Below are 26,163 nucleotides of genomic sequence, written 5' to 3' on the forward strand. Positions count from 1 at the left end.
GTTTATTTGTAATACATTTGGAGTATTATATTGCCTTTTATTAAATGTCTTGATGACAGGGTCCAAGCACCCCCGTGTAATGTGAACCTGGAGGCTAATTGACCCAAGGTGATCTGAATATATCAGCATCACTGAGAAGGGCTTAAATAGGTGCTTTAACAATCCGATGCAAGAATCTAAGAAGAATCCAAGAAGGATCGAAGAAGGTTGGGTACTCTGAGCTGCTGTTTGGTGCATACGCACACACAACAGTCAACAGTCAACTGCGACTCGCAGTCACAGAGAGGCGACCTTCTCGTTCTCAGGGGAGAACTCCAACACAGCGGTGCTCAGACAGGGGCTCGTCCTGAGTATCCCCACAACCGCCCGGTGCCTCTAGCCCTGGGCAACTCCGGAAAAGGAGAGAGTCCAGCCCCTCTCCAGGAGTTTGGTTCCAGAACCAGAGCTATGCGTGGAGGTGAGCCCAACTATATCTAGTTGGTACTGCTCCACCTCCCGCACCAGCTCAGGTTCCTTCCCCGCCAGAGAGGTGACGTTTCATATGCCAAGAGCCAGTCTGCGACGCCGGTGATCAGAACACCTAGATCCCTGCCTTTGCCTGCCGCCCGGCTGCCATGGCACCTGACCCCTATGCCTATCCCTTTGGGGGGTGGGCTCACAGGGTCATCCTGGCAGCAGTTCGGAGTACCCAACTTTCTTGAAGTCTCTGGCTGGCGTCCTGGAAAGGGTGCCGGATGGGGACTCCATAGTTCTGCTGGGGGACTTCATCGCTCACGTGGGGAAACCTGGAGGGGGTGATTAGGAGGAACGGCCTGCCTCATCTGAACCAGAGTGGTGGACTTCTGTGCTAGTCATGGACTGGCCGTAACAAACACCATGTTTGAGCATAGGGTGGTTTATAAGTGTACTTGGTATCAGGTACTTGGTATGCGGCCGTATGTCTTGGATACTCGGGTGAAGAGAGGAGCAGATCCAACTGATCACCACCTGGTGGTGAGCTCGATCAGATAAGGGGGAGGCTGCCGGACAGACCTGGTAAATGGTAAATGGACTTGGACTTATATAGCGCTTTTCTAGTCTTCCGACCACTCAAAGCGCTTTACACTACATGTCAGTATTCACCCATTCACACACACATTCATACACTGATGGCAGAGGCTACTAAGGTGCCAACTTTGCCCATCAGGATTTAATCTAAATACTCATTCACACACCGATGGCTATGCCTCCAGGAGCAATTTGGGGTTAAGTGTCTTGCTCAAGGACACATCGACATGTGACCCGGAGCAACCGGGGATCGAACCACCAACCTTCCGATTGGTGGACAACCTGCTCTACCCTCTGAGCCACAGCCGCCCCGTAAACTCAAACATTTAATGAGGGTGAACTGGGAACGTCTGACTGAGACTGACTGCGAGGTCTTCAACTCCCACCTCCGGAAGAACTTCTCGTGCATCCCGGGGGATGCTTGGGACATGGAATCTGAGTGGGCCATGTTCAAAGCCTCCATTGTGCAAGCGGCTGCTAGGAGTTGTGGTTGGAAGGTCGTCGGTGCCTGTCCCGACGGCAACCAAAGAACCCACCGGTGGACACCAGCGGTGAAGGAGGCCGTCAAGCTTAAGAAGGAGGCTTTTCGGGCTTGGTTGGCCTGGGGGTCCCCGGAAACAGCTGACAGGTACCGGTTGGCTAGAAGGGCTGTAACTGTGGCGGTCGCAGAAGCAAAAACCCGGGTGTGGGAGGAGTTTGGGGAGACCATGGAGAAGGACTCTTGGTTGGCCTCAAGGAAGTTCTGACTGAAGGGAAAGCAGGGCTTGACTCAGGCTGTACACCCAGATTGGGGATATCGTTGACAGGTGGAAAGAGCACTTTGAGAGCCTCCTGAACACAACAAACATGTCCTCCATAGAGGAGGCAGAGTTTGAAGACTTGGGGGAAGGCTTGTCCATATCCTTGGAGGTCGCTGAGGTAGTCAAAAAGCTCGGCGGCAGCAAGGCGCCAGCGGTAGATGAGATTGACCCTGAGATGCTGAAGGCTCTGGACATTGTTGGATGAGTTGCTGCTGATGGTTAGAAACAACAGGGACTTTTCCCTCTCTTCTGTTTTGTTCTTTACGGAGTCATGGCTGTGTGGATCTATACTGGACTCTGCGCTGCAGCTTCCCAGCTTCCAGCTGTTCCGAGCCGGCCGCGACCCGGAGTTATCACGCAAGTCAAAAGGTGGGGGAATTTGTTTCTATATTAACGACGGCTGGTGCAAGGACATGATTCTGCGGACATGTTCTCTGGATCTGGAGTCTTTTATCATTAACTGCAAAACATTTTATTCACCCCGCGAATTCTATACCTTCATTCTGGTCGGTGTTTACATCTCGCCGCAAGCTAACGTGGAGCTCGCGCAGCGGCTGCTTGCCAATCAGATACGGGAGGTTGAGAGGAAAAACCTTGCCGCTCTAGTCCTTGGGGACTTTAACAAAGGGAACTTAACACAAGAACTCCCAAAATATAGACAGTTTATTAAATGTCCAACCAGAGAGGAGACAAATGCTACTGCAACATTAACAACGCATATCATGCCGTTCCCCCCGCTGGGAAACTCTGACCACGTCTTGGTTCACCTCATCCCCGTGTACAAGCAGAGGGTCAAACTGGCTAGACCGGTTGTGTGGAGTACCAAGAAGTGGACTAGCGAAGCAGTGGAGGATCTGCGTGAGTGCCTGGACCCCACGGACTGGGAGATGTTTAAGACCGCCACTGACAGTCTGGATGAATACACAGACGCTGTGACGTCATATATCAGCATCTGTGAGGACAGCTGTATACCGACACGCACCAGGGTTTGCTACAACAACGAGAAGCCCTGGTTCACAGCCAAACTCAAACAGCTTTGTTTGATCAAGGAACAGGCATTTAGGAATGGTGACAGAGGGTTTTAAAGAGGCTAAATACGCGTTTGGCAAGGCAATGAGGGAAGCCAAACGGCAGTATTCTGAGAAACTAGAAAAGCAGTTCTCAGCCAACGACTCTGCCTCAGTCTGGAAAGGACTGAGGCAGATCACAAAGTACAAGCCCAAACCGTCACACTCCACAAATGACCTCCGACTTGCAAATGAGCTGAATGACTTCTACTGTAGATTCGACAGACAAAGTGCAGGCCCGGACTGCATCTCCTCGCCCCCCAGCCATCAGCCTTCAGCAGTTAGCACTGTTAACACCAGCACCCCCCAGCTTTCTCCACAAGCACCCAGCATGTGCACACCCCTCCCCCCCTTCACACCTCTTTCCATCCAGGAGGGGGAGGTCAACAGGCTCTTCAAAGGACAAAACCCCCGCAAGGCAGCCGGCCCAGACGCTGTCTCACCTGCAACCCTGAAACACTGTGCAGACCAGTTGTCTCCAGTGTTTACAGGGATCTTCCAACACATCACTGGAAACCTGCAGGGTGCCTGTCTGCTTCAAAGCCTCCACCATCATCCCGGTCCCCAAGAAGCCAAGGATCACAGGTCTTCAGGATTACAGACCCGTCACTCTGACCTCTGTGATAATGAAGACTTTTGAACGCCTTGTGCTCCACCACCTAGAGACAATCACCAACACCCTGCTGGACCCACTGCAGTTCGCCTACAGAGCCAACAGATCTGTAGACAACGCAGTAAATATAGCCCTCCACTACATTCTCCAGCACCTGGACTCCCCTGGCTCCTATGCCAGGATCCTGTTTGTGAACTTCAGCTCTGCATTCAACACCATCAGCCCAGCTCTGCTACAGGACAAGTTTTCCCTGCTGAGCGTGCCTGACTCCACCTGCAGGTGGATCACAGACTTTCTAACTGACAGGAGTCAGCACGTAAGGCTGGGGAAGCAAGTCTCCGACACCCACACCATCAGCACCGGTGCCCCCCAAGGCTGTTCTCTTCCAGGCTCTGCCATCTGGCAGGAGGTTATGGTCAATTTACAATGTTAACCACATTTAAACAGCGGCCGTAATCCAGGAGAAAATATCTTTCCCTCCAAATGTAACTGAAAATGCAGTTTAGTTGTATGGAAATGTAATTTTGTAGGAGACAAGGTTCATACTCCGCTCCTTTGATTCAACCATCCAAACATGTCTTTCTTCTTGTCATCCTCCCTTCACGCTGATTCCAGAGAAATTGTCATATTCTTGCCTTTTTCTCTAACTGTGATACCACATATACATCACATGGTTCACCTTTCATCTACTTCCCTTTGCTTTGAATGGTCTTAACCTTATTGTCCATGCAGGGTTCCATCCTTTCCTCATGTCTGGTTGACATTCAGGGAAATTTTCCAATTAATATAAATAACAGTATATATTGATATATAAATATCAGTATGTTTGATTTCCCTCAGTTAATGTAAATGGTAAACAGACTTTAATTTATATAGCCTCTTCTAGTCATCTGACCACTCAAAGCCCTTTATACTACATGTCAGCATACACCCATTCACACACATTCACACACCGACGGCTCAGCCTTCAGGAGCAGTTTGGGGTTCAGTACCTTGCTCAAGGACACTTGGACATGTGACCGGAGGAGCCGGTAGATTGGTAGATATCCTCTGAGCCACACTGAATTGTTGTGCTGCAGGTAATCGTTGCCTGTGAGCAATAAAGCACATTAAATATACTGCAACTATTTTGACACCAGCTTGTAAGAAATCATACAAATTCTGTAGAAAAATAATTTTATTTGCCTTCTGAACAAATAAGAGCAAACCTCCATATTGCAAAAAAAAACATACTATTCATGAAGATCACTGTTAAAAAGCTGTTAATAAACTTAGCTTTGGCATTCAGAGATGTTGGCAGTAAAACTAGAAGGATCGTTTCTTATAGAGAGGAAGAAAGTGGACTGAACACACCAACTGTGACAACCTTTGATTTGGGTTGTCATGGTTACTTAGAGTACTTAAATAATATAAACCTATTAAATCATAGACAGAAATGTTTGACAGTTAGTTCATTTGTGGGATGAACTGATTCTCTGCCACAGAAGACAAACTCAACCAAAAAGTGCACGTGCTGGTTCAGTTTGCTCTTTCAGCATCTTTGGCTGCAACATTCCCCCGAGGGTCATGGGAAACAAATGATACATACGTGATGCCAAATACATGTGATCAGTGTACAAATAAACATCTCAAACAGCTGCTAAATAGTTTGTTTCTTTCTAACAGCTGAGTATCACCTCATGAGTCATTAGTGAATTACTTATTGATTACCAATAATCAGCTGCTTATCAGCACATCTGCACACTTCATATTGCTTATTAAGACATTTAAAGAGTTTCTAACGGTTATCTAACGCGTTTCAGGTGCACGAGGTCCACTAGCTGAGGCGGGATTTTGGAAGGTGAATATGAATATCCAGTTTGACCATCAGTCACATCACAATCACTCTGAATTTGCCTTTGAGTTGAAAGTTTTTTGTTAAGTTTGAATGAATCTTCTTCAGGCTTATAGGAATACGACTGGTAGGATTTATTTAAACCATTAAATGAAGACATTTTGGGCTTCTTGGGGGCAGCGCAACAAGCTGTAAATACAACATTGACATGTCTCCTTATAAAGTTGTAATGGTGAATGTGCTGGCTTATAATAGCAGCTTATTTACACATCTGGCAGATGAAACCCTCCGTCAGGCTGAGTGAGCTCTCTTTTACGTTACACATGATTCGATCCATTGTCAGTATGAAAACATGGTTCCCTCTGGTCCTTGATATCCTCACAAGTTTATGAATTTCACGGGAAAGCCTGCATTGTAACTGTTGTTATAATTGATATAATTCTTCTTTGAAGTATTTGGAAGTAAAAGAGTTGAAACACACACCCAGTGGGTTAGAGGGTGCTGGGTGTCACTGGGAGACACAGCTGTCACCCATATACTGAGCGTAGCGGTCTGAGATGCTTTTCCTCAGCTCATCGATGTCTCTCCTGAGCTGGCCAACCTCCAGCAGCTTCAACCTCACTTCCTCTTCCACCACCACTCTGCAGTCGCTCTCTTCTGCTGAGACACTCAATGCTGCAGGTAACAGGTAGTACACAGTGTGTCAGGTCAGTGATGATGAAGACAGATAACACAGTGTGTCAGGTCAGTGATGATGAAGACAGATAACACACAGTGTGTCAGGTCAGTGATGATGAAGACAGGTAACACACAGTGTGTCAGGTCAGTGATGATGAAGACAGGTAACACACAGTGTGTCAGGTCAGTGATGATGAAGACAGGTAACACACAGTGTGTCAGGTCAGTGATGGTGAACACAGGTAACACACAGTGTGTCAGGTCAGTGATGGTGAAGACAGGTAACACACAGTGTGTCAGGTCAGTGATGATGAAGACAGATAACAGATAGTACACAGTGTGTCAGGTCAGTGATGATGAAGACAGGTAACACACAGTGTGTCAGGTCAGTGATGGTGAAGACAGGTAACACACAGTGTGTCAGGTCAGTGATGATGAAGACAGGTAACACACAGTGTGTCAGGTCAGTGATGGTGAAGACAGGTAACACACAGTGTGTCAGGTCAGTGATGATGAAGACAGATAACAGATAGTACACAGTGTGTCAGGTCAGTGATGATGAAGACAGATAACAGATAGTACACAGTGTGTCAGGTCAGTGATGATGAAGACAGGTAACACACAGTGTGTCAGGTCAGTGATGGTGAAGACAGGTAACAGATAACAACTGAGATTTAGTTTAAATACTAACAGTGAAAATACTCTCTGTGCTTTATGATTTCAGCCAGATGTTTCCTGCAGTAACTGAGGTGGCACTAGTTCCTCTAACAGACACAAACTGGCTTAGGGAATGAGCCTTCAAGGTCATCCATAAAACCAAACTATTTATTAAACTAAGGTTAACATAAAATGAAGAAGGGGGTGTGTAGATCAGTAATGTCATCAGATGAATGTAGTGTGGCGTACAGGATGTGCTGTGGAGGTGTTGAAAGTGCAGAACCAAACAAAGGTGATGTCAGGTGGATGTGGCTGCAGGAAGAGAGACAGACAGTGAGCACATGGGGCAGCTTTTCATTGAGCCCAGGTGAGCTAAGATAATCCATAGCACTGTGTGTGTGTTCAGTGCAGAGCTGGAGTCAGGATGTGCATAAAAACTGGAAGTAGTAACAGTTGTGTGTGTGTGTGTGTGAGTGTGTGTGTACATACACTTCATGCCCAGCAACAGAGACAGGTTGGGCTCCTTCCCCTGAGCTCTTTGGGCCAGGATGCTGCAGAGAGCCTGGAGGTCTAGTAGACACAAGGACATCTCCTTCAGCAGCCGGCCCACTTCAGGCATCTCCACCTGGGACAGGGGAGGCACCGACAGCCCTTCATCCATCCGCCGCTGCTTCTCAATGGGAAACAAAGGCACAGATTTGAGTTTCTCTCATCTCTCAGGGAAACAGCAGTCCAACACAGCTCACTGCTCTGATAGGAGAGCTCTCTGATATCTCCATATCTCTCTGTGTCTTTATGGAAGTGATGGGGGGGGGGGATCACTGTGAGACTTAGTGTAACTATTCATTGCTTCTCAACTCAGAGACATGAATCTCAAAGCTGACTGTTGTAAAGGGACATCCATCTTTAATCCCTGAGAGTTGATAGCTAAAGCTAAGTGGATTTATGAAAACTGTGAAAACCACATAACCAAAAGCACAAAGACCTTCCAGTCCTCCAACCCCTGGCTAGGATGGATGGATGGATGGATGGATGGATGGATGAGCAGGAGGAGGGGAAATTATTTTTCTAAAGAAATAAAAATGGGTAAACCGTTTTAGGCAGAAATTGGAAAGAATACAGGGACTAGATCTGCCGAGAGCCGGGGTCAGCATCCTTTACTATCAAAAGAGCCGGGGTCAGCAACCTTTACTATTAAAAGTTTTAGGCAAAAAAAAAAAAAAAAATCTGTCTGGAGCCACAAAACAACAATCTGAGATTTCCAGAGTAAAGTCATAATATTACAAGAAAAAAGTCGTAATATTACAAGAATAAAGTCATAACTTTACAAGAATAACGTCATAACTTTACGAGAAAAAAAGTCGTAATATTACAAGAATAAGGTCATAACTTTACGAGAATAAAGTCATAACTTAACGAGAAAAAAAGTCGTAATATACTGGGAAAAAAAAGTTTGGAAACTTGTGTTTGGTGGATTATTTCTCTGTTGTTCCAATGCTAATGGTCATTGTATTTTACATGGTTGGAAAGCCTGTTTATTTACCTTCACAATGATGTCCAACTTGTAAGGATCATGCATTTGTGGGATGAGCAGCACAGCTGATTATGTGGGGAGCGCCCAAGAAAAATGTTCCAAAATGCTCTGCTAATGGTAAACAGTGTATTCTCCTGTTGGTGTTGACTCTTGTTTTGAGTTGTTTGGTGGATTGGATGATTGAACTCTCTATCAGTAACAAGGAACAAACAAGACATATTGGCTATTTTACAATTATTCATTTAATACACCGTCAGGAGCCTCAGTAGCGGTGGAAGATCCATACGCAGCCACAACAGCCTGGCACCTCCTCCTCATGCTGGTCACCAACCTGGTCACATGTTGCTGTGGGAAGGTGTTCCATTCCTCAACCAGGATTCGTTGCAGGTCAGCCAGCGTGGTTGTGTTGGTCACTCGAACACGTACAGCCCGCCCAAGCTGATCTTACAAGTGTTGAATTGGGTTGAGGTGTGGACTCTTGGCAGGCCGTTCCATTCTCTCTACTCCCACATTGTGGAGGTAGTCTGTGATAACCCTGGCTCTGTGGGGGCGAGCGTTGTCATCTTGGAGGATGAAGTTAGGTCCCAGATTGTGGAGATATGGGATTGCCACTGGCTGCAGAATCCCATCCTGATATCTCACCTTGTTTTGCCTTGTTTTGCCAGTGAGGGAGATGCCGCCCCACACCATGACACTGCCCCCACCAAAAGCTGTTACTCCATCGGTGCAACAATCAGCATAGCGTTCTCCGCGTCGTCTCCATACTTTGACCCTGCCATCCAACTTTGGCAGACAGAACCTGGACTCATCCCTGAACATGACATTCCCCCACATGTTCAGGTTCCATTGTCTGTGTTGTCGACACCAGCGCCAATGGGCCTGACGGTGAAGGGCAGTCATTGCAGGCTTCCTGGTAGCCTTATGAGAATACACTGTTTACCATTGGCAGAGCATTTTGGAAATGTTTTCTTGGGCGCTCCCCACATAATCAGCTGTGCTGCTCATCCCACAAATGCATGATCCTTACAAGTTGGACATCATTGTGAAGGTAAATAAACAGGCTTTCCAACGATGTAGAATACAATGCCAATTAGCATTGATACAACAGAGAAATAATCGACCAAACACAAGTTTCCAAACTTTTTTTTCCCAGTTTATTACGAGAATGAAGACATAACTTTACGAGAAAAAAATAAAGTCTAAATCTAAAAATACTACTTCTTAATATTATGACTTTATTATCATAATATTACTTTATTCTCGTAATATTATGACTTTATTCTCTAAATCTCAGATTTTTTTTTTTCCCTCAATGTGACCCTAATACTCCGTTGTACAGCGGTACCGTCGTACCATAGACCTACAACAATGATGAATAAAAATGAAAATGTAAACAAAAAAACGTTATCCATTTCCATTTTTAAAAATCCACCGGGAGCCACTGGAGAAGGGCTAAAGAGCTGCATGTGGCTCCGGAGCCGCAGGCTGCTGATCCCTGGTCTAGAGGAAGGAAAGCTGCAAACATACAGTATACATTTTTGAAAGGGTCAGTGGAGTGGAGAGACATGAGCTGCTTTAGCTGCTTGAAGAGCAGACGGTTACAGCAGTCATCAGATGGTAGATCAGCTCTTATCTGACTCACTCTGACACTCACCAATCTCTCATTCCAGCTGTTTCATTCTCTACTCTCTACTGTTTAAACAGCTGGAGGGGTGCTGGCTGTTTAACAGTTCAACATAGGTGCCTATCTATAACAACGGGTCTGTTCACTGCTCCACAGCAGGGAGACAGGAGGAACTAAAGGTTTTTATATGTCTTTAGATTCAGATCAGATCAGTTACAACCTAACCATAGTCACTAGTACTGTCAGAATATGTACAACAGGGACAGACATGAAGACAGCTGTGATACCTGTGGGACGTCTCTGGATGGGGGGGCCAGGCTGTCCTCCTTCTCTAGCGGAGAAGACTGTTGTCGATGAGGAAGGCCTCTTGTCTTCTGCAGTCTTGTACTGGTGGCCTAACAGAGTAGAGGATGTGACAGGTAAGACAGCGGGGGTCAGAGGTCAGAGGTCAGAGACGATGGACATTTCAGGTTGAGACAATTCCTCTGAGTAACAAATATGATATTATTATACTGTATGGAGCTGTGCACAGGTGAGGCGGCTGGATGATGATGATGCAACGGTTTGTGCAAATGATGAATTAAAGTAAAATGTGTCAAGATGTCCTCAGGGTCAGAGCAGATAGTCCCAGCGGAGGACGGCCACTGAACTACATTATACATTATACGAGCTCATCACACACAATATGGATGTTATCGGGTGAAACAGCTGCTTTAGGTTACAGGAAGATAACGGTCGGTCCTTTTTGTCATCACAGTGAGGCTCCAACTCTCAGTTATCATCCACTGAGTTCACTGAAGAATATTAAAGCACCTGTTCAGTCCATGCTGCTGGGGGCCTCTGAATACTTCATTAGTGCATCCTGAACTGGACCTACTGCTTTTACTCACCTGTTGTTCAAATAAAACAGATATGACAGCTAGTGTAGTGTACAGGTGTACAGGTGTACAGGTGTGCAGGTGTACAGGTGTACAGGGGTACAGGGGTACGGGTGTACGGGTGTACAGTTGTACAGGTGTACGGGTGTACAGGTGTACAGGTGTACAGGTGTGCAGATGTACAGTTGTACAGGGGTACGGGTGTACAGGTGTACAGGGGTACAGGTGTACAGGTGTAGAAGTGTACAGGTGTAGAGGTGTACAGGTGTACAGGTGTACAGGGGTACAGGTGTGCAGGTGTGCAGGTGTAGAAGTGTACAAGTGTAGAGGTGTAGAGGTGTACAGGTGTAGAGGTGTAGAGGTGTACAGGTGTACAGGTGTAGAGGTGTACAGGTGTACAGGTGTAGAGGTGTACAGGTGTACAGGTGTAGAGGTGTAGAGGTGTACAGGTGTAGAGGTGTAGAGGTGTAGAGGTGTACAGGTGTACAGGTTGAACGCTGCTGATGAGAGAGCTGAGAAGGAACCAAAACAATGAGCTTAAAGAGGCTAAAAGGCACTGTAGAGCTGAGGAGGGAGATGAGCAGATCCACGAGCAGCTTCAAACCCAACTGTAATGTTAGATTTGGTTTGTTTGGTCCTCTGACTGTTGTGGCTGAGAGCCGTCACTGGGTGAAGGGACTAGTTCAACATACTGAGGTCATTATAGAATACAGACGTACAGGTATACGTTCACTGATTGACCTTTACCTGACAAATACCATCTATTGTTGGAACGATGTGAGTAAAGAGCAGCAGTGTCATGTCTAACAGGTGTTTCAGTAGATACGGTTCAGCTCTCACTGGTACTGGTTATTACACAGTAATAGTTCCTTTACTGGATGACCTTACCGTTAGCTGCAAGGTCAGCCTCTCAATCCGCTCTGTCTGACGCTCAATCAGCTGGGGTGGGAGGGGTGGGGGGTGGGGGGGCGGGAGGGGTGGGGGGGGGGGGGGGGGGACAGATAACATGTTAGTGCATTTTAGACTTTATTTGTGTATGTGTGCATGTATTTGTGCATGTGTGTGTGTGTGTGTCTAGGATGCTACCCTGCTGCTGTGGTCCTGCTGCTCCACAAGCTGAGAGTTTTCCACCTCCAGCAGCTTCAGGTCCTGCACGGGTAACCTCACCCCGTCCTCCAGACAGTACCGCACCTTCTGCTGCAGGCTGACACACACACAGAGGACAGAGACAGACAGAGACACAGAGACAGAGAGACAGAGACAGAGACAAACAGAGACAGAGAGACACAGAGATAGAGAGACAGAGACAGAGACAGAGAGGACAGAGAGAGAGAGAGAGACAGAGGACAGAGAGACAGAGACAGAGGACAAAGACAGAGAGAGACAGAGGACAGAGACAGAGAGAGACAGAGACAGAGACAGACAGACAGACAGAGAGACAGAGAGACAGAGACAGAGGACAGAGACAGAGACAGAGACAGAGACAGAGGACAGAGAGAGACAGAGACAGAGGACAGAGACAGAGACAGAGACACAGAGACAGAGACAGAGACAGAGACAGACAGTCAGACAGACAGAGAGACAGAGAGACAGAGACAGAGAGAGACAGAGACAGAGACAGAGACAGAGACACAGAGACAGACAGACAGAGAGACAGAGAGACAGAGAGACAGAGAGACAGAGAACAGAGACAGAGACAGAGGACAGAGACAGAGACAGAGACAGAGACAGAGACAGAGACAGAGACAGAGAGAGACAGAGAGAGACAGAGACAGAGACACAGAGACAGAGAGACAGAGAGAGACAGCGACAGACAGAGACAGACAAAGACAGATAAGAGCATGTTAGTAGCACTTGTATCATCTAATGTAGAAGACAGAGTTAGTTCAGCCTGAGTAAAGGACTAAGACAACAGCATCTTTGTTGTTGGGGACACGTTGGGTTGAATTCTTTCTGTTTCCTGTGTTGTGATGAGTTGAGGCAGTGCGGTGGAGCAGTGGTTACAACTGTCGCCTCAGACCAAGATAGTTCTGGGTTCAAACCCGGCTTGGGGCCCTTCTGTGTGGAGTTAACATGTTCTCCCCGTGTTAGCGTGGGTTTTCTCCGGGTGCTCAGGTTTTTTTCTGGTTTCTGGTTGTGCATGTGTTACCCTCTCCCCCCCTCCATGATTATGTACCTTTGTACAGATGCAATCAGCTCCTTCTCCCTCATAGCCTGCATGTGAATCCTGAGGTCTTTCTCCTTCATCAGAGCATATCCTTCCTCTAGGCTCTTCTGTAACCCAGACGCTGTTTTCTCCAGATCCTCGGCTTTCTGCTGGACCTCCTCCTGCTGAGCACACACACGCACATACACACACGCGCGCACACATACACACACACACACACACACACTGAATGTTTGATGAAACATGTGTGACAGACATCACCCTCCTGTACTACATTTCATTACAAACACTCTTGACTTCTGGAAGCTGCTGGAAGCTGCTTTTCTGAGCCTTCTGTATGAACCAGGCATCCGGATGCATTGGCAGACACTGTGTGTGTGTGTGTGTGTATGTTTCTGTATGTGTGTGTGTGTGTACCTGCTGGGCCTGGGCCTGCACCTCGTCCAGCGTCGGCAGGTCACACAGGTATTTCTCCAGTATCTCTATGCGCTGCTGTTTTTCTTGATTGTGTTCGCTCTCTCGCTGACACTTCTTCTTCAGACTGCTGATGTAGCGATCCCTCGTCTTTATCTGTCAACATACAGTAGAACTAATACACAGAGTTTATACTACAGGATCATCTTCAATGTAATGAACTCATTTCAACATATTATAAAATGCAGATATACCGATGTTATGAAATCAAACACACATTCATTCATGGGTTATCATGTCTGGTGAATACGACGTGGCCATTATTTGTGTGCTGTGGTTGTGTGGAGGATCAGAAGGAATAGTTGCTCTGCTCACCATTCTTCGTTTTCTTTGCATTAATGAATGTAATATTATGTGATAATAACGTGAGTTCAGTCTTTGCTGTACCTTCTCCTCCAGTTTTCTCATGTCTTCTGAATATTTTCGTGTGACTTGCTTGAAGAACTCATTCAACTGGAGAACTTCCAGTTCAGCCACCGCTAGCTTCCTCCCCAGTTCTTCATCACAGCACGGCCTATCAGACGGCTGTTTGCATGGTGCTCTCATCGCTGGTTCCTATTGGACAACCACAACTTGTATTATGAAAATATCAGATGTGATTATCACATTCTAAATGAATGAGTGAAGTGTTACCTTAGTATTTGGACTGTGGCCTCTCTGGCCCTGGAGGACCTGCTGAGCTCGGAGCTCATTCTCTCTGATCCGTGCATGGAGCTGCAAGATCTGTTGCTTTTGTCTGAAACACAGAATGACCTCCTGCTTACAAACATTGTCAACTATAAATAATGTCTATATAATATGACATTAATAATGTGTAAATGCAAAATATGTGAGAGCATTATACAACAGCTTTATGTGAAGACAGGATGAGGGCAGACATTAGGGCCTACAGGAGACACCCACACAGGTGAGAGAAAGAGGATAAGGAGTTACAGTGTTCGGAACATATTTATTATAGTTATGGACATTTTCATATTTCTCTCTGTGAATCTGGGTCACTGTTGTAATCCAGTGCTACTGTTGCGAAATGAGGCTGAGCACGGCTGCTGTCCTCCACTGAGTGGCAAGCTAAACACTTCTCTGATCCACCTCCCGGTCCTACAGGGGAACGCTGATCCTCAAAACATACTACTACTATTATGATTATGATTATGATTATTATTAAATAATAATCATCAGCTGTGTCTCAGCTGTGTTGGGGTTATCTCTACATTCTTATTGGTACATGTTAGAACAGAGGTAGAACAGGTCGGGCTGCCACACCGCAGTCCTGCAGTCCTGCAGTCCCGCCGTCACTCCAGCCTGGACAGCTGAGGTAGCGAGGCCCGAGGCAGCGAGGCCCGAGGCAGCGAGGCCCGAGGCTGCACTGGCAGCGAAGTGCTCTCCATTCTCTCCCCGGCGGCGTCCTACCACTGCCACGCCTCCCAGTCCAAATCCCTTCTTGCCGTTAGCTTACTTTCTTACTGTATTTCAGGGCTGCTACAACAAGAGAACTGTAGCACTGCTAACACAAGTAGCTATCTACTGCTTGGGGGAAAAAAGGAAATCTGAAAAAAGGAAATGTGGACTTTGTTGAAAATGCCTAAATAGAATTTATCTTTAAGTGTTTAGTGTAGGACGTCATTTTATGTATTTCAGCCAATAAAACAATGGATTACATTAAATTGATAGAAGAGGTCTCGCCCTAAGGGGGGACAGCAAGAACCTGTTGTCCTCTGCCACACCACCAGTTTCTTACCTGCCCTACAGGTTAAGGATGCACCGATACCGATACCAGTATCGGGTATCGGTTCCGATACTGTGCTCATGTACTCGTACTCGTACTCGCAAAACGGCTCCGATACAACGGCACCGATACCACTTTACGGTGGTGCGCCCGACCCCACTGGGCCGGGATCCCACCTCAGCCGGCGCGCACCAGCCCTCACTTTCATTGCGCCACAAGGTTTTGATTACACCCTCTGACTCGCGCATACGTTGGACTCCTTGGTCCATGTTTCAAGGAGGGTTGGGTGGGTTGCCGACATCGCTGCAGACCCCTGCCGCCTTTTACCTGGGCTGAGCCCCGATCTGGCGGCACAACGTGGTTGCCGGTCGACAGTCGCACCGGGAGCAGGGGGCCGTCCCCGGCGGGGAGAGAGGGCGCAGCGAGCCCTTTGTCCACGGTGCGGTGAGGTCCGGGCGGGGAGCTCTGCAAAGCTGCGGCCGCGAGCCACCTTCGCCCCGAGCCTTTCCAAGCCGACCTAGAGCCGGTCGCAGCTCACCGCCTCGTATGCGGGACTCCCCAGCCTGCTGTGTGTCGCTCACACCCTCCAGCTGGCTGTTAACGAGGGTTTTTTGGCACAGAGAAGTACTCGTATCGGTACTCGGTATCGGTACTTGGTATCGGCGAGTACCAAAATGTGAGTACTTGTACTTATACTCATTCTGAAAAAAAGTGATATCGGTGCATCCCTACTGCAGGTTAAAGCATTTTAATCAGAATTTCAATAATGGATTCTTTCCGAAGAAGAGAGAAATTCCACACTGAAGGGCCTCAAGCCAGGTTCAAACCTGCGATCCTCTTGCTGTGAGGAGACAGTGCTAACCACTGCACCCCCGTGCAGCCCAAGAAGAGAGAAAAAAATATTTTATAAAATGATAATGAGATTTGGTAATGGTTCATTTCAATCTCTTCTGTCTCTACGGATCAGCCTCCTCTGGTTCATACACACTGAAAGTAGAATTAAAAGGAACAGAGACATGAGATAGTGTGAGGGCAGCTCTGAGTGTTACCTATCTATCTCCAGCTCTCTCTGCCTCAGCAGCCCCTCTTTAACCTTCACCAGAGTGTTGATAGGAAGGGAGGTCCCCATCAGCATCTGGAAACACACAGACAGTGCAAAAATACATAATGACTTTATGTAATGACATCTTAATAATAATAATAATAATACATTTTATTTAGTGGCGCCTTTCTGGACACCCAAGTACACCTTACAAGAATTAATTAAAACATAGACAGATAAAACAATATAAAAACAACAGGACATGACAGAGACATATTTGTACAGACATATATGATGGGTGCGGATGAGTACTAGAGAGAGTAGGCCAGTTTAAACAGGTGGGTTTTGAGGAGGGATTTGAATGATGTGATATTGTCAGACTGCCGGATGTGTGGGGGGAGTGAGTTCCAGAGCCTGGGAGCAGAGCAGCTGAATGCCCTGGCTCCCATGGTGCTGAGGCGTGAGGTGGGGGTGGTCAGAAGTCCGGCTGATGATGAGCGGAGGGAACGGGAGGGGGTGTACTCCTGGAGGAGGTCTGTGAGGTAGGTGGGGGCGAGGTTATGGAGGGCTTTGTAGGTAAGCAGAAGGTTTTTGTAGTCAATCTGGGATTTAACAGGGAGCCAGTGCAGTTGGATGAGGATGGGGGTGATGTGGTCGGATTATGCTTACAATTTACATCCTGTAAGGATAAAGCAATTCTTTTAACTGATAGTATGTTAATGATCGGTAATTGATTGTTTAAAATGTAATAAAATCTGTGGCTTTGGTCAATAAAACTTTTAAAAACTATTTTCAAATCATAGCCCAAATAAATGACGTATTTGAATCATTCAAATCCACGGATGCAAACTCATCATGGGTGAAAAAGGTGACAAAGATATGAACCCTTTAGAGAGGTCAACCTGCCCTGCCCAACCTGCCCTATCCAACCTGCCCTATTGAACCTGCCCTGTCCAACCTGCCCTGCCCAACCTGCCCCGCCCAACCTGCCCCGCCCAACCTACCCCATCCAACCTGACCTGCCCAACCTGCCCTATCCAACCTGGCCCGCCCAACCTGCCCTATCCAACCTGCCCTACCCAACCTGCCCCGCCCAACCTGCCCTATCCAACCTGCCTTATCCAACCTGGCCCACCCAACCTGCCCTATCCAACCTGCCTAATCCAACCTGCCCTGCCCAACCTGCCCTATCCAACCTGCCCTGCCCAACCTGACCCGCCCAAACAGCCCTATCCAACCTGCCCTGCCCAACCTGCCCTATCCAACCTGCCCTGCCAAACCTGCCCTATCCAACCTGCCCTATTCAACCTGCCCTGCCCAACCTGCCCTATCCAACCTGCCTTATCCAACCTGCCCTGTCCAACTTACTCTATCCAACCTGCCCTGCCCAACCTGCCCTATCCAACCTGCCTTATCCGACCTGCCTTATCTAACCTGCCCTGCCCAATCTGCCCCGCCCAACCTACCCTATCCAACCTACATTATCCAACCTGCCTTGCCCAACCTGCCCTATCCAACCTGACCTGCCCAACCTGCCCTATCCAACCTGGCCCGCCCAAACTGCCCTATCCAACCTGCCCTATCAAACCTGCCCTGCCCAACCTGCTGTATCCAACCTGCCCTGCCCTACCTGATCTGCCCCGCCCAACCTGCCCTATCCAACCTGCCCTGCCCAACCTGCCCCGCCCAACCTGCCCTATTCAACCTGCCCTGCCCAACTTACTCTATCCAACCTGCCCTGCCCAACCTGCCCTGTCCAACCTGCCTTATCCAACCTGCCCTATCCAACCTGCCCTGCCCAACCTGCCCCGCCCAACCTGCCCTATCCAACCTGACCTGCCCAACCTGCCCTATCCAACCTGGCCTGCCCAACCTGCCCTATCCAACCTGCCCTGCCCAACCTGCCCTGCCCAACCTGGTCTGGTGTGACTGACTGTGTTAGCATCAAGGCGTTAGCCTCTGGCCTGCAGTAGTAATCAGAATCATTTCACCAGCTGTGTGTCTCAAATACTCGCTGCTTTGATAACCAGCTGCACACGGACCACAGAGAGATGTGCCGAGGCTTTTCAGGTCGGTAGAATCTAACGTTAACGTTATCTCTGTTGATCCAGTCCATTAGCTAGCTTCCATGGCTGCAGAAGGCTGTGTTTGTATGCTAATTAGTTTCATATGTAACAACGAGTGTTGAAATGGACAGCAGACGGATCACACCGTCCAAAACAAAAACAGAAGTTATGGACCGGAATGGAGAACATACTGGCTGTAACATTGTTATCTGAGAAGCCTGTATTTCAGTTCAGTATGTTTCCTTAATCTCTGATGATATATCATGGTCATGGTTATTACAGTAAATATATTACATATTGGTCCTGTAACATGGCACTAAATCATTGTTTTAAAGAAAGGTGAATTGAGCATGTTAAACATTTGGATATTTGAGCATAAACCTCGTCCATCCATCCTTTACCTCCTTCTGCCCATCCAACCTTCAATAACTCTTTCTTTGCCTTCTTCTGTCCTCTATGTCCTCATTTCTTTTCCCATTTCATTATTATAATACTCCTCTCACCTGGTTAAGCCCTGGTTCCTGATGACGTCCATGTTGACATGACAACGGCCCGTCTCCACCACAGCCCTCTGTTCCAGTAGCACTGATCTGACCCAGTTGAAGTCCCCCCTCTACTTTGGGCCGGTACTCCATCTGCTCAGTCAGCCACATCTGGGTGCGGACTGCAGGCTGAATGGGAGAGCCTCTATCAGTCTGGTGACCCAGTGGTGAGTTTGTTTGTGTGGGACTGCTGAGGCCATAAACCTGAGCACCTCCCCGAGCCAGTTTAGCTTCTGGTAAAGCACTATAGTACATGTCCATACTGTTGTGTTTTACCGACGAGGACAGAGCTGAGGAAAGGGACAGGTCTGTCTCCAAACCATTGGATCTGCTGCTGTGGTTGTATCGGTAGCAGGGGCCAGCACCTGGTGAGCGCTGCAGCAAGCTATGGCAGTGCAAGGAGGAAGATAAAGGTAGATAAAGGTCCACGTTTGAACCAAGGGGTTCCTTTCTGTACCCATATAGCCGACCTCTGTCCAGGGAGCCGTGTGAATCTGGGTTGAACTGATCGCCTGACGTCCTAGGGGAGCACTTATCAGAGGACAACTTGGTGAGAGAGGACCACCTCCGGATAGGCTGATGGTCCTTTATGTCCACACTGCTTGGTGCACCCAGGGGAGACATGGCTGGCGAAAGCAGCTGACAGGACCTGCTCCAGCGCCCTGTGCTGCTGGGTGAGGCTGGCATTCTAAAGCTGGTGTAGGGTGAGGAGGACGGAGACAGCATGACGTGGACCATGGGGACGGCACTGTCTTCAGGGCCCATGGGATGCTGGGCCAGCGGCTGGGAGGACAGAGGCGTGGTACTGGAACTGGAGTCGTCTGTAAGAATCATGTCAGACATCATCATCATCATCATCATCATCATCATCATCAACAGAGGCATACTAGTGAACATTACTGTGTTTCTGTTATCTGAGAGCATACTACCAGCAACAGTCAATCTATCAAACGTTATTTATATAGCACAAGTCATACATTAAATGCAACTCCAAGTGCTGAGCATAAAGCCTTAAAGAGAACAGTTAGTTAATAAATAAATAAATAAATAAATACATTTAATTTAATTTAATTTAATTTAATTTAATATAGACATTTAAATGAGTAAAATAAAATGTAGTTTAATAAAACTAGTAACTAGATAAAAGCCAGACTAAAAAGGTGTGTTTTCAGTTTTCTTTTAAAGATATCCACGGACTCTGCTCCCTTCAGGTCCTCCGGCAGGCCGTTCCACAGGCTGGGGCCATGGTGGCGAACCACAGCCTCTTTGTGGGTCTTAGACCGGACCCTAGGCACAACTAACAGGGTATTTACATACACATTTGTTAGCTTGGCTTGACTTGGTTTGACTCGGCACGTCAGCATTCCCAGCATGGCAGGGATTTGCATCTCTATTACAGGCGGCTGTGGCTCAGAGGGTAGAGCAGGTTGTCCACCAATAGGAAGGTCGAGGGTTCGATCCCCGGCTGCTCCGGGTCATGTGTCAATGTGTCATTGAGCAAGACACTTAACCCCAAATTGCTCCCGAAGGCATAGCCATCGGAGTATAGTTAGATTAGATCCTGATGGGCAAAGTTGGCACCTTAGCAACCTCTGCCATCAGTGTGTGAAGAGCTTTGAGTGGTTGGAAGACTAGAAAAGCGCTATATAAATTACCACCTCTGTGTTGTTTGTGAATGTTGAATGTTGGACGGTGAAATGCATCCCATCAACACTGCTGACATTCATTCAACCACTGCAGAATGAACAGACAGGACATCCTACCTTCCACGCTGTCAGAGCAATAGGTGCCGATGCCAGTGTCACCGCTGTCGGACACTGTGCTGTGGCGGCGCCCACCACAGATACCGTTCCCAGGGCCGGGGGGGTTGTTGTGCCAGGCTGATTCGTGGCCAGGGGCCCATCCTGGAGAACCACCGCCACTGGAGCCTGAAACAACACATTTTAAAAGATCTCCTCTCTACTGGGTTCAGTTATCTCCTCTCTACTGGGTCTACTGGGTTCAGTTATCTCCTCTACTGGGTCTACTGGGTTCAGTTATCTCCTCTACTGGGTTCGGTTATCTCTCTACTGGGTCTACTGGGTTCAGTTATCTCCTCTACTGGGATCGGTTATCTCCTCTCTACTGAGTCTACTGGGTTCAGTTATCTCCTCTCTACTGGGTCTACTGGGTTCAGTAATCTCTCTACTGGGTTCAGTTATCTCCTCTCTACTGGGTCTACTGGGTTCAGTTATCTCCTCTACTGGGATCGGTTATCTCCTCTCTACTGAGTCTACTGGGTTCAGTTATCTCCTCTACTGGGATCGGTTATCTCCTCTCTACTGAGTCTACTGGGTTCAGTTATCTCCTCTCTACTGGGTCTACTGGGTTCAGTAATCTCTCTACTGGGTTCAGTTATCTCCTCTCTACTGGGTCTACTGCGTTCAGTTATCTCCTCTCTACTGGGTCTACTGCGTTCAGTTATCTCCTCTCTACTGGGTCTACTGGGTTCAGTAATCTCCTCTACTGGGTCTACTGCGTTCAGTTATCTCCTCTCTACTGGGTCTACTGCGTTCAGTTATCTCCTCTCTACTGGGTCTACTGGGTTCAGTAATCTCTCTACTGGGTTCAGTTATCTCCTCTCTACTGGGTCTACTGCGTTCAGTTATCTCCTCTCTACTGGGTCTACTGCGTTCAGTTATCTCCTCTCTACTGGGTCTACTGGGTTCAGTAATCTCCTCTACTGGGTCTACTGCGTTCAGTTATCTCCTCTCTACTGGGTCTACTGCGTTCAGTTATCTCCTCTCTACTGGGTCTACTGCGTTCAGTTATCTCCTCTCTACTGGGTCTACTGGGTTCAGTAATCTCCTCTACTGGGTCTACTGCGTTCAGTTATCTCCTCTCTACTGGGTCTACTGGGTTCAGTAATCTCCTCTACTGGGTCTACTGCGTTCAGTTATCTCCTCTCTACTGGGTCTACTGGGTTCAGTAATCTCTCCACTGGGTTCTACTGGGTTGGGTTTACCAGCAGCTGGACAGACTGGCAGCAGAACAGCTCAAAGCCAGAAAACTCATAGCTCATAAACGGAAACTCACTTCTTCCTCTTGTGCTCAGTGTAATGATAGGATGTTCTAATGTAGCATAGCACAGTAGCATCATATCCGAGCTACCGTCAGCTGGACTGCAGCTGTTCTCGGCCTTTAACACACATGTAATGGATCTAGCAGCCAGCCCGGACGCTAGGTCTCGTCTGGTCGTCCCAGTTATCTGATGGCTGTCTCACCTGTTTTAGTAGACTCGTATCCATCTTCTAAATCACTTCTGTACCACATCCCGGATGATTGTGGGCTTTAAATAGCAGCAGGGACAACGGCAGTCTGATCAGAGGCCAGGCGGAGGAACCCAGGCCAGAGTGTGAAAACACGGCTAGTCTATCATACATCACATTACAGCAGGAGAGATAGAGAGATCATAATGTGGAATGTTTTCAGTCTCTAAAGCATTCCGTCTCATAACGGTAACGGTAACGGTCTCCTTCCTATAAACTACGCCCGCACGTCCGGAGCTCAAACACGGCTCATGGAGAGAGGTTAGGACCGGTCTGGAGCGGCGGGGTTTCACACATGCGCAGTGTAACTGGAGCTGCGGTCCTGCGTTGCTATTGGCTCATATCGGAGTCCAGAGACCAGAGATTACTGCGCATGTGTGTTCCCCTATAATATGACGCGTGATGACGTACAATATTTCCTCTTTTCATCCTCCTTGAGCTGAACGCTGAACACGCACACACACACACACACACACACAGACACACACACACACACACACACACACACACACACACACACAGACAGACACACACACAAGTGTTTATAGATAATATCAGGACTTTTGAAAAAAACGTGACAAATGGGGACGTGCCTTCCCCCAGGTCCTAGACACCTGTGAATCAAAGTATTTCCGAGCCATGCTTCTACGAATACATCCATCTGTTGAGATTTTGTCCAAGGCTATATTTTAGTCAGAGATGATTTTTATGTTATGGAGGCTCTAGAACACTGTGGTGAGCTCGGAAAAATGAAGATGCCAAAAATGTCCTCATTTTTCCGAGCATCCTGATATTGAAGTTGTGTTATTATAGAATTGTCCTCATTTCTCATGAAAACAAGTACACACACTCAGATAAACTCACCTGACTTCCTGTAAATGGAGAGGGGAGGAGCCACACTGACCATGTGATCCAGGTACATGAACAGGAAGGGAAGCCTGACTGTTAAGGTCCTTCTCATTTCAGCATTTTTCGCCTCCTCGACTCCTCGCTCCTCGATCCTCTGGCTGTGACCCGGAAATCGATCTCAGTCCTCCATCTTGAAGGACGTCCCAATTCATAAAATGTGCATCGAGGAGCGAGGAGCGAGGAGCGAGGAGCGAGGAGCGAGGAGCGAGGAGCGAGGAGCGAGGATACACCAGTGCATCCTCCAGTGTTTCCTCCACGGCAGTTTATCACCGACCGACACGCCCTCTTACTGGATATCAGTTATTGATTGGACGCTGCGCCGATCGGTTTGATCTGATACATCAACATCACTAGAGTTTTATACCGGAGTGAAAACAGATCACAGATTAAACGTTTTATAGTTTAGTTGTCTTCTGATTCACCATCTAGTTATAATCTGTGTTAACTGTAGGTGTGAACAACAAACGGACCATGTTGATGGTGAAGTGTGAACAGCAGCAGAAGGACCTGCAGGATCTCTGCTTCACACACCGTCACTGAAGGAGTCTGACACTGAGAGGGGTTTATAAAAGTTGACATACACATTTACAATAACTTTCTTCATTTATTATAAAGAGTTTTTTTTTTGATCATCTGTTATTTCCCCCGTTAACTTTTATTAAGTATCCAGTTAAAGTCAGAGAGAGAGGGAGGGTCTCTCTTTTACACCTTTTACATCATTTATCCTCATTTCCATTCAGTCACATGTGAGGCTGATAATTCCTGAACGTCGTGTTTGATATGAGTTTCCATTTCACTTTTCCCTGAAACATTCAGACTAATACATAACTTATACTATCAGAATATAAATAAATACTGACGCTAATAATGAATAAATAATATAAAGATATTGATCCAGTAGAGATGGTTCCTGGTCCTCTAAGCAGGACTCAGTCCACAGTAGAAATACAGACTGCAGCTGTTATTCATGTGCAGGTGTTTGCTAAACAGGTAACAGGCTACAGAGAGGAAACACTGCTGCTCTGATAACTCTGTTTCTTTATTAATATTAGATCAGGTCAGACATAAACAGCTGTTAGAGCTGACTGACAGCTGATCCAGCTGTGATCAGCTGCTGCTGTCATCAGAAACGGACGTCGCTCCACGTGACGCTTCAGAGGAAACGACGTCTCATGTCTCTAAAAAAATATTTACTCGTTTCCTCTCTCCTCGAGTCTTTTCCTCGCCTCCTCCGCTCGCATCTCCCATGGGACTAAGACGCGAGTCGAGGAGTCGAGGAGTCAAGCACTAATGGGAAAGACCCATTGGCTGCATCCCAAAGCTCTTCATTTTCATATCCTCGTTCCTCGATCCTCGCTTGAACTGGTAGTTGTTCTGGTGCGCCATCTTGAAGACCATCCCAAAGCTCTTATTTGTGCACGGAGGAGCGAGGAGCGAGGATCGAGGAGGGATCTCTGAGGAGCGATGAGCGAGGATACACAAGAGTATCCTTTACGGAAGTCTTTTACCGACCGACACGCCCCCTTATTGGATATCAGTTACTGATTGGACGCTGCTGCCGACCAGACTGATCTGATAACTTTACCTCTCAACATCACTGTAGTTTTATACCGGAGTGAAGACAGATCACAGATTAAACGTTTTGTATTTTAGTTGTCTTCTGATTCACCGTCTAGTTAAAATCTGTGTTAACTGAAGCTCTGAACAGCAGCAGAAGGACCTGCAGTATCTCTCCTCCACACACCGAGAGTGAAGCACCCTGTTACTGAGAGGGGTTTATAATACCTGATAAACTGACTTAAAATAACTTTCATTTATTAGAATGTTTTTTCTTTTTATGATCTGTTATTTCCCCTGTTAACTTTTATTATGGATACTATTAAAGTCAGAGAGAGAAGGAGAGTCTGTCTGTCAGCAACAAACACCTTTTACATCATTTATCCTCATTTCCATTCAGTCACATGAGGCTGGTAATTCCTGAATGTCGGGTTTGATATGAGTTACATCATTTACATTTTCCCTTTAGCCTAATAAATAATGTCCAGTGTTCAAAAGACACCATAGTCATATTCTGAGTTATTAAATAATTAACTCACAATCAGAATATCAATAACTACAGACGCTAATAATGAATAAATAATATAAAGATATTGTTCCAGTAGAGATGGTTCCTGGTCCTCTAAGCAGGACTCAGTCCACAGTAGAAATACAGACTGCAGCTTGCACTTGTCTTTATTAGTATTATTAGATCAGTTCAGACATAAACAGCTGTTAAAGCCAACTGACAGCTGATCCAGCTGTGATCAGCTGCTGCTGTCATCAGAAACGGGCGTCGCTTCACGTGACGTATTTCCTCGTTTCCTCTCTCCTCGCCTGGTTTCCTTGCGTCTCTCCATGCTTCCCTGGTGGGAGGGACTAAGACGCAAGGATGAGACACAAGCGAGGGAAACAGGGATGCAATTAAGAGCTTTGGGATGCAGCCTTAAAGTGTTCAATGACTCCATTTTGAGTGAACAGAGCAGAAGGAGGAAAGACTGAAGACTGAACCAGAGTGAGTGTTAATCCAACTTTTTATTACTTCACTCTTAAACTCTCTGAGTCAGTTTTGTCCCTGTGGACTGTAGAGGAGAGAAATGTTAGAATGAACTCAACAGTTTGATTCTTCTGTGAACACAGTCATGACTGGCTGAATAATCCTCATTAAACCTGCTCTAAGCCAAGAAAACAAGCAGAGATTTAAAGAGAACTGACCAGGTGAATGCTGGGTGGTACCAGATGCCCGGACCACCTCAGCTGGCTCCTTTCAAACCAAAGGAGCAGCGGCTCTACTCCTCACTCACTGAACTCACTGAATTTTCCCATTGATGGACGTGAACCTGACAGCAGCAGGTAGCAGCAAAGAGAGGTCAACTTTCTCAACTGTATTATAATTACTTATTCCCTGAGTTTTAAAAATGTTTTTCTAATCAAGAAGGCCTCATGCTAACTTTGTGGAGACAGAACAGGGATCAGATCACACTGACAGACTGGACATTAGGGAAGCCTCAATGTAACTACATTTTTACTCTCTCCATCTGCAAGATTAAAGGAAAACAAAGATTAAAAGTCTGCAGGTTTGAGAGAGAGTGATGAGAATTATTGTTTCATGTCAAACGGTGAGATAAGATTAGCTGAACCACTGATGTGAGGAGCAAATG

At 47.1% G+C, this 26,163-nt stretch overlaps 1 protein-coding gene across 1 annotated transcript; it reads right to left on the bottom strand.

Annotated features, from left to right (window-relative positions):
- Positions 1-4,686: 4,686 nt before the first annotated feature.
- Positions 4,687-22,328, bottom strand: cep85l (centrosomal protein 85, like). The gene is made up of 13 exons (XM_037750292.1): positions 22,013-22,328; positions 20,513-20,677; positions 18,711-19,570; positions 16,149-16,234; positions 14,007-14,109; positions 13,761-13,928; positions 13,317-13,469; positions 12,909-13,063; positions 11,819-11,936; positions 11,621-11,671; positions 10,142-10,249; positions 7,186-7,366; positions 4,687-6,036 (listed from the first exon to the last, which is right to left on the bottom strand). Exons 1-13 carry the CDS (start codon positions 22,059-22,061, stop codon positions 5,870-5,872), a joined length of 2,364 nt encoding a protein of 787 aa, XP_037606220.1. The 5' UTR covers positions 22,062-22,328; the 3' UTR covers positions 4,687-5,869.
- Positions 22,329-26,163: the final 3,835 nt, after the last annotated feature.

The sequence above is a fragment of the Sebastes umbrosus genome, chromosome 18 (genome assembly GCF_015220745.1).
Source record: "Sebastes umbrosus isolate fSebUmb1 chromosome 18, fSebUmb1.pri, whole genome shotgun sequence".
Lineage (NCBI taxonomy): Eukaryota > Metazoa > Chordata > Actinopteri > Perciformes > Sebastidae > Sebastes > Sebastes umbrosus.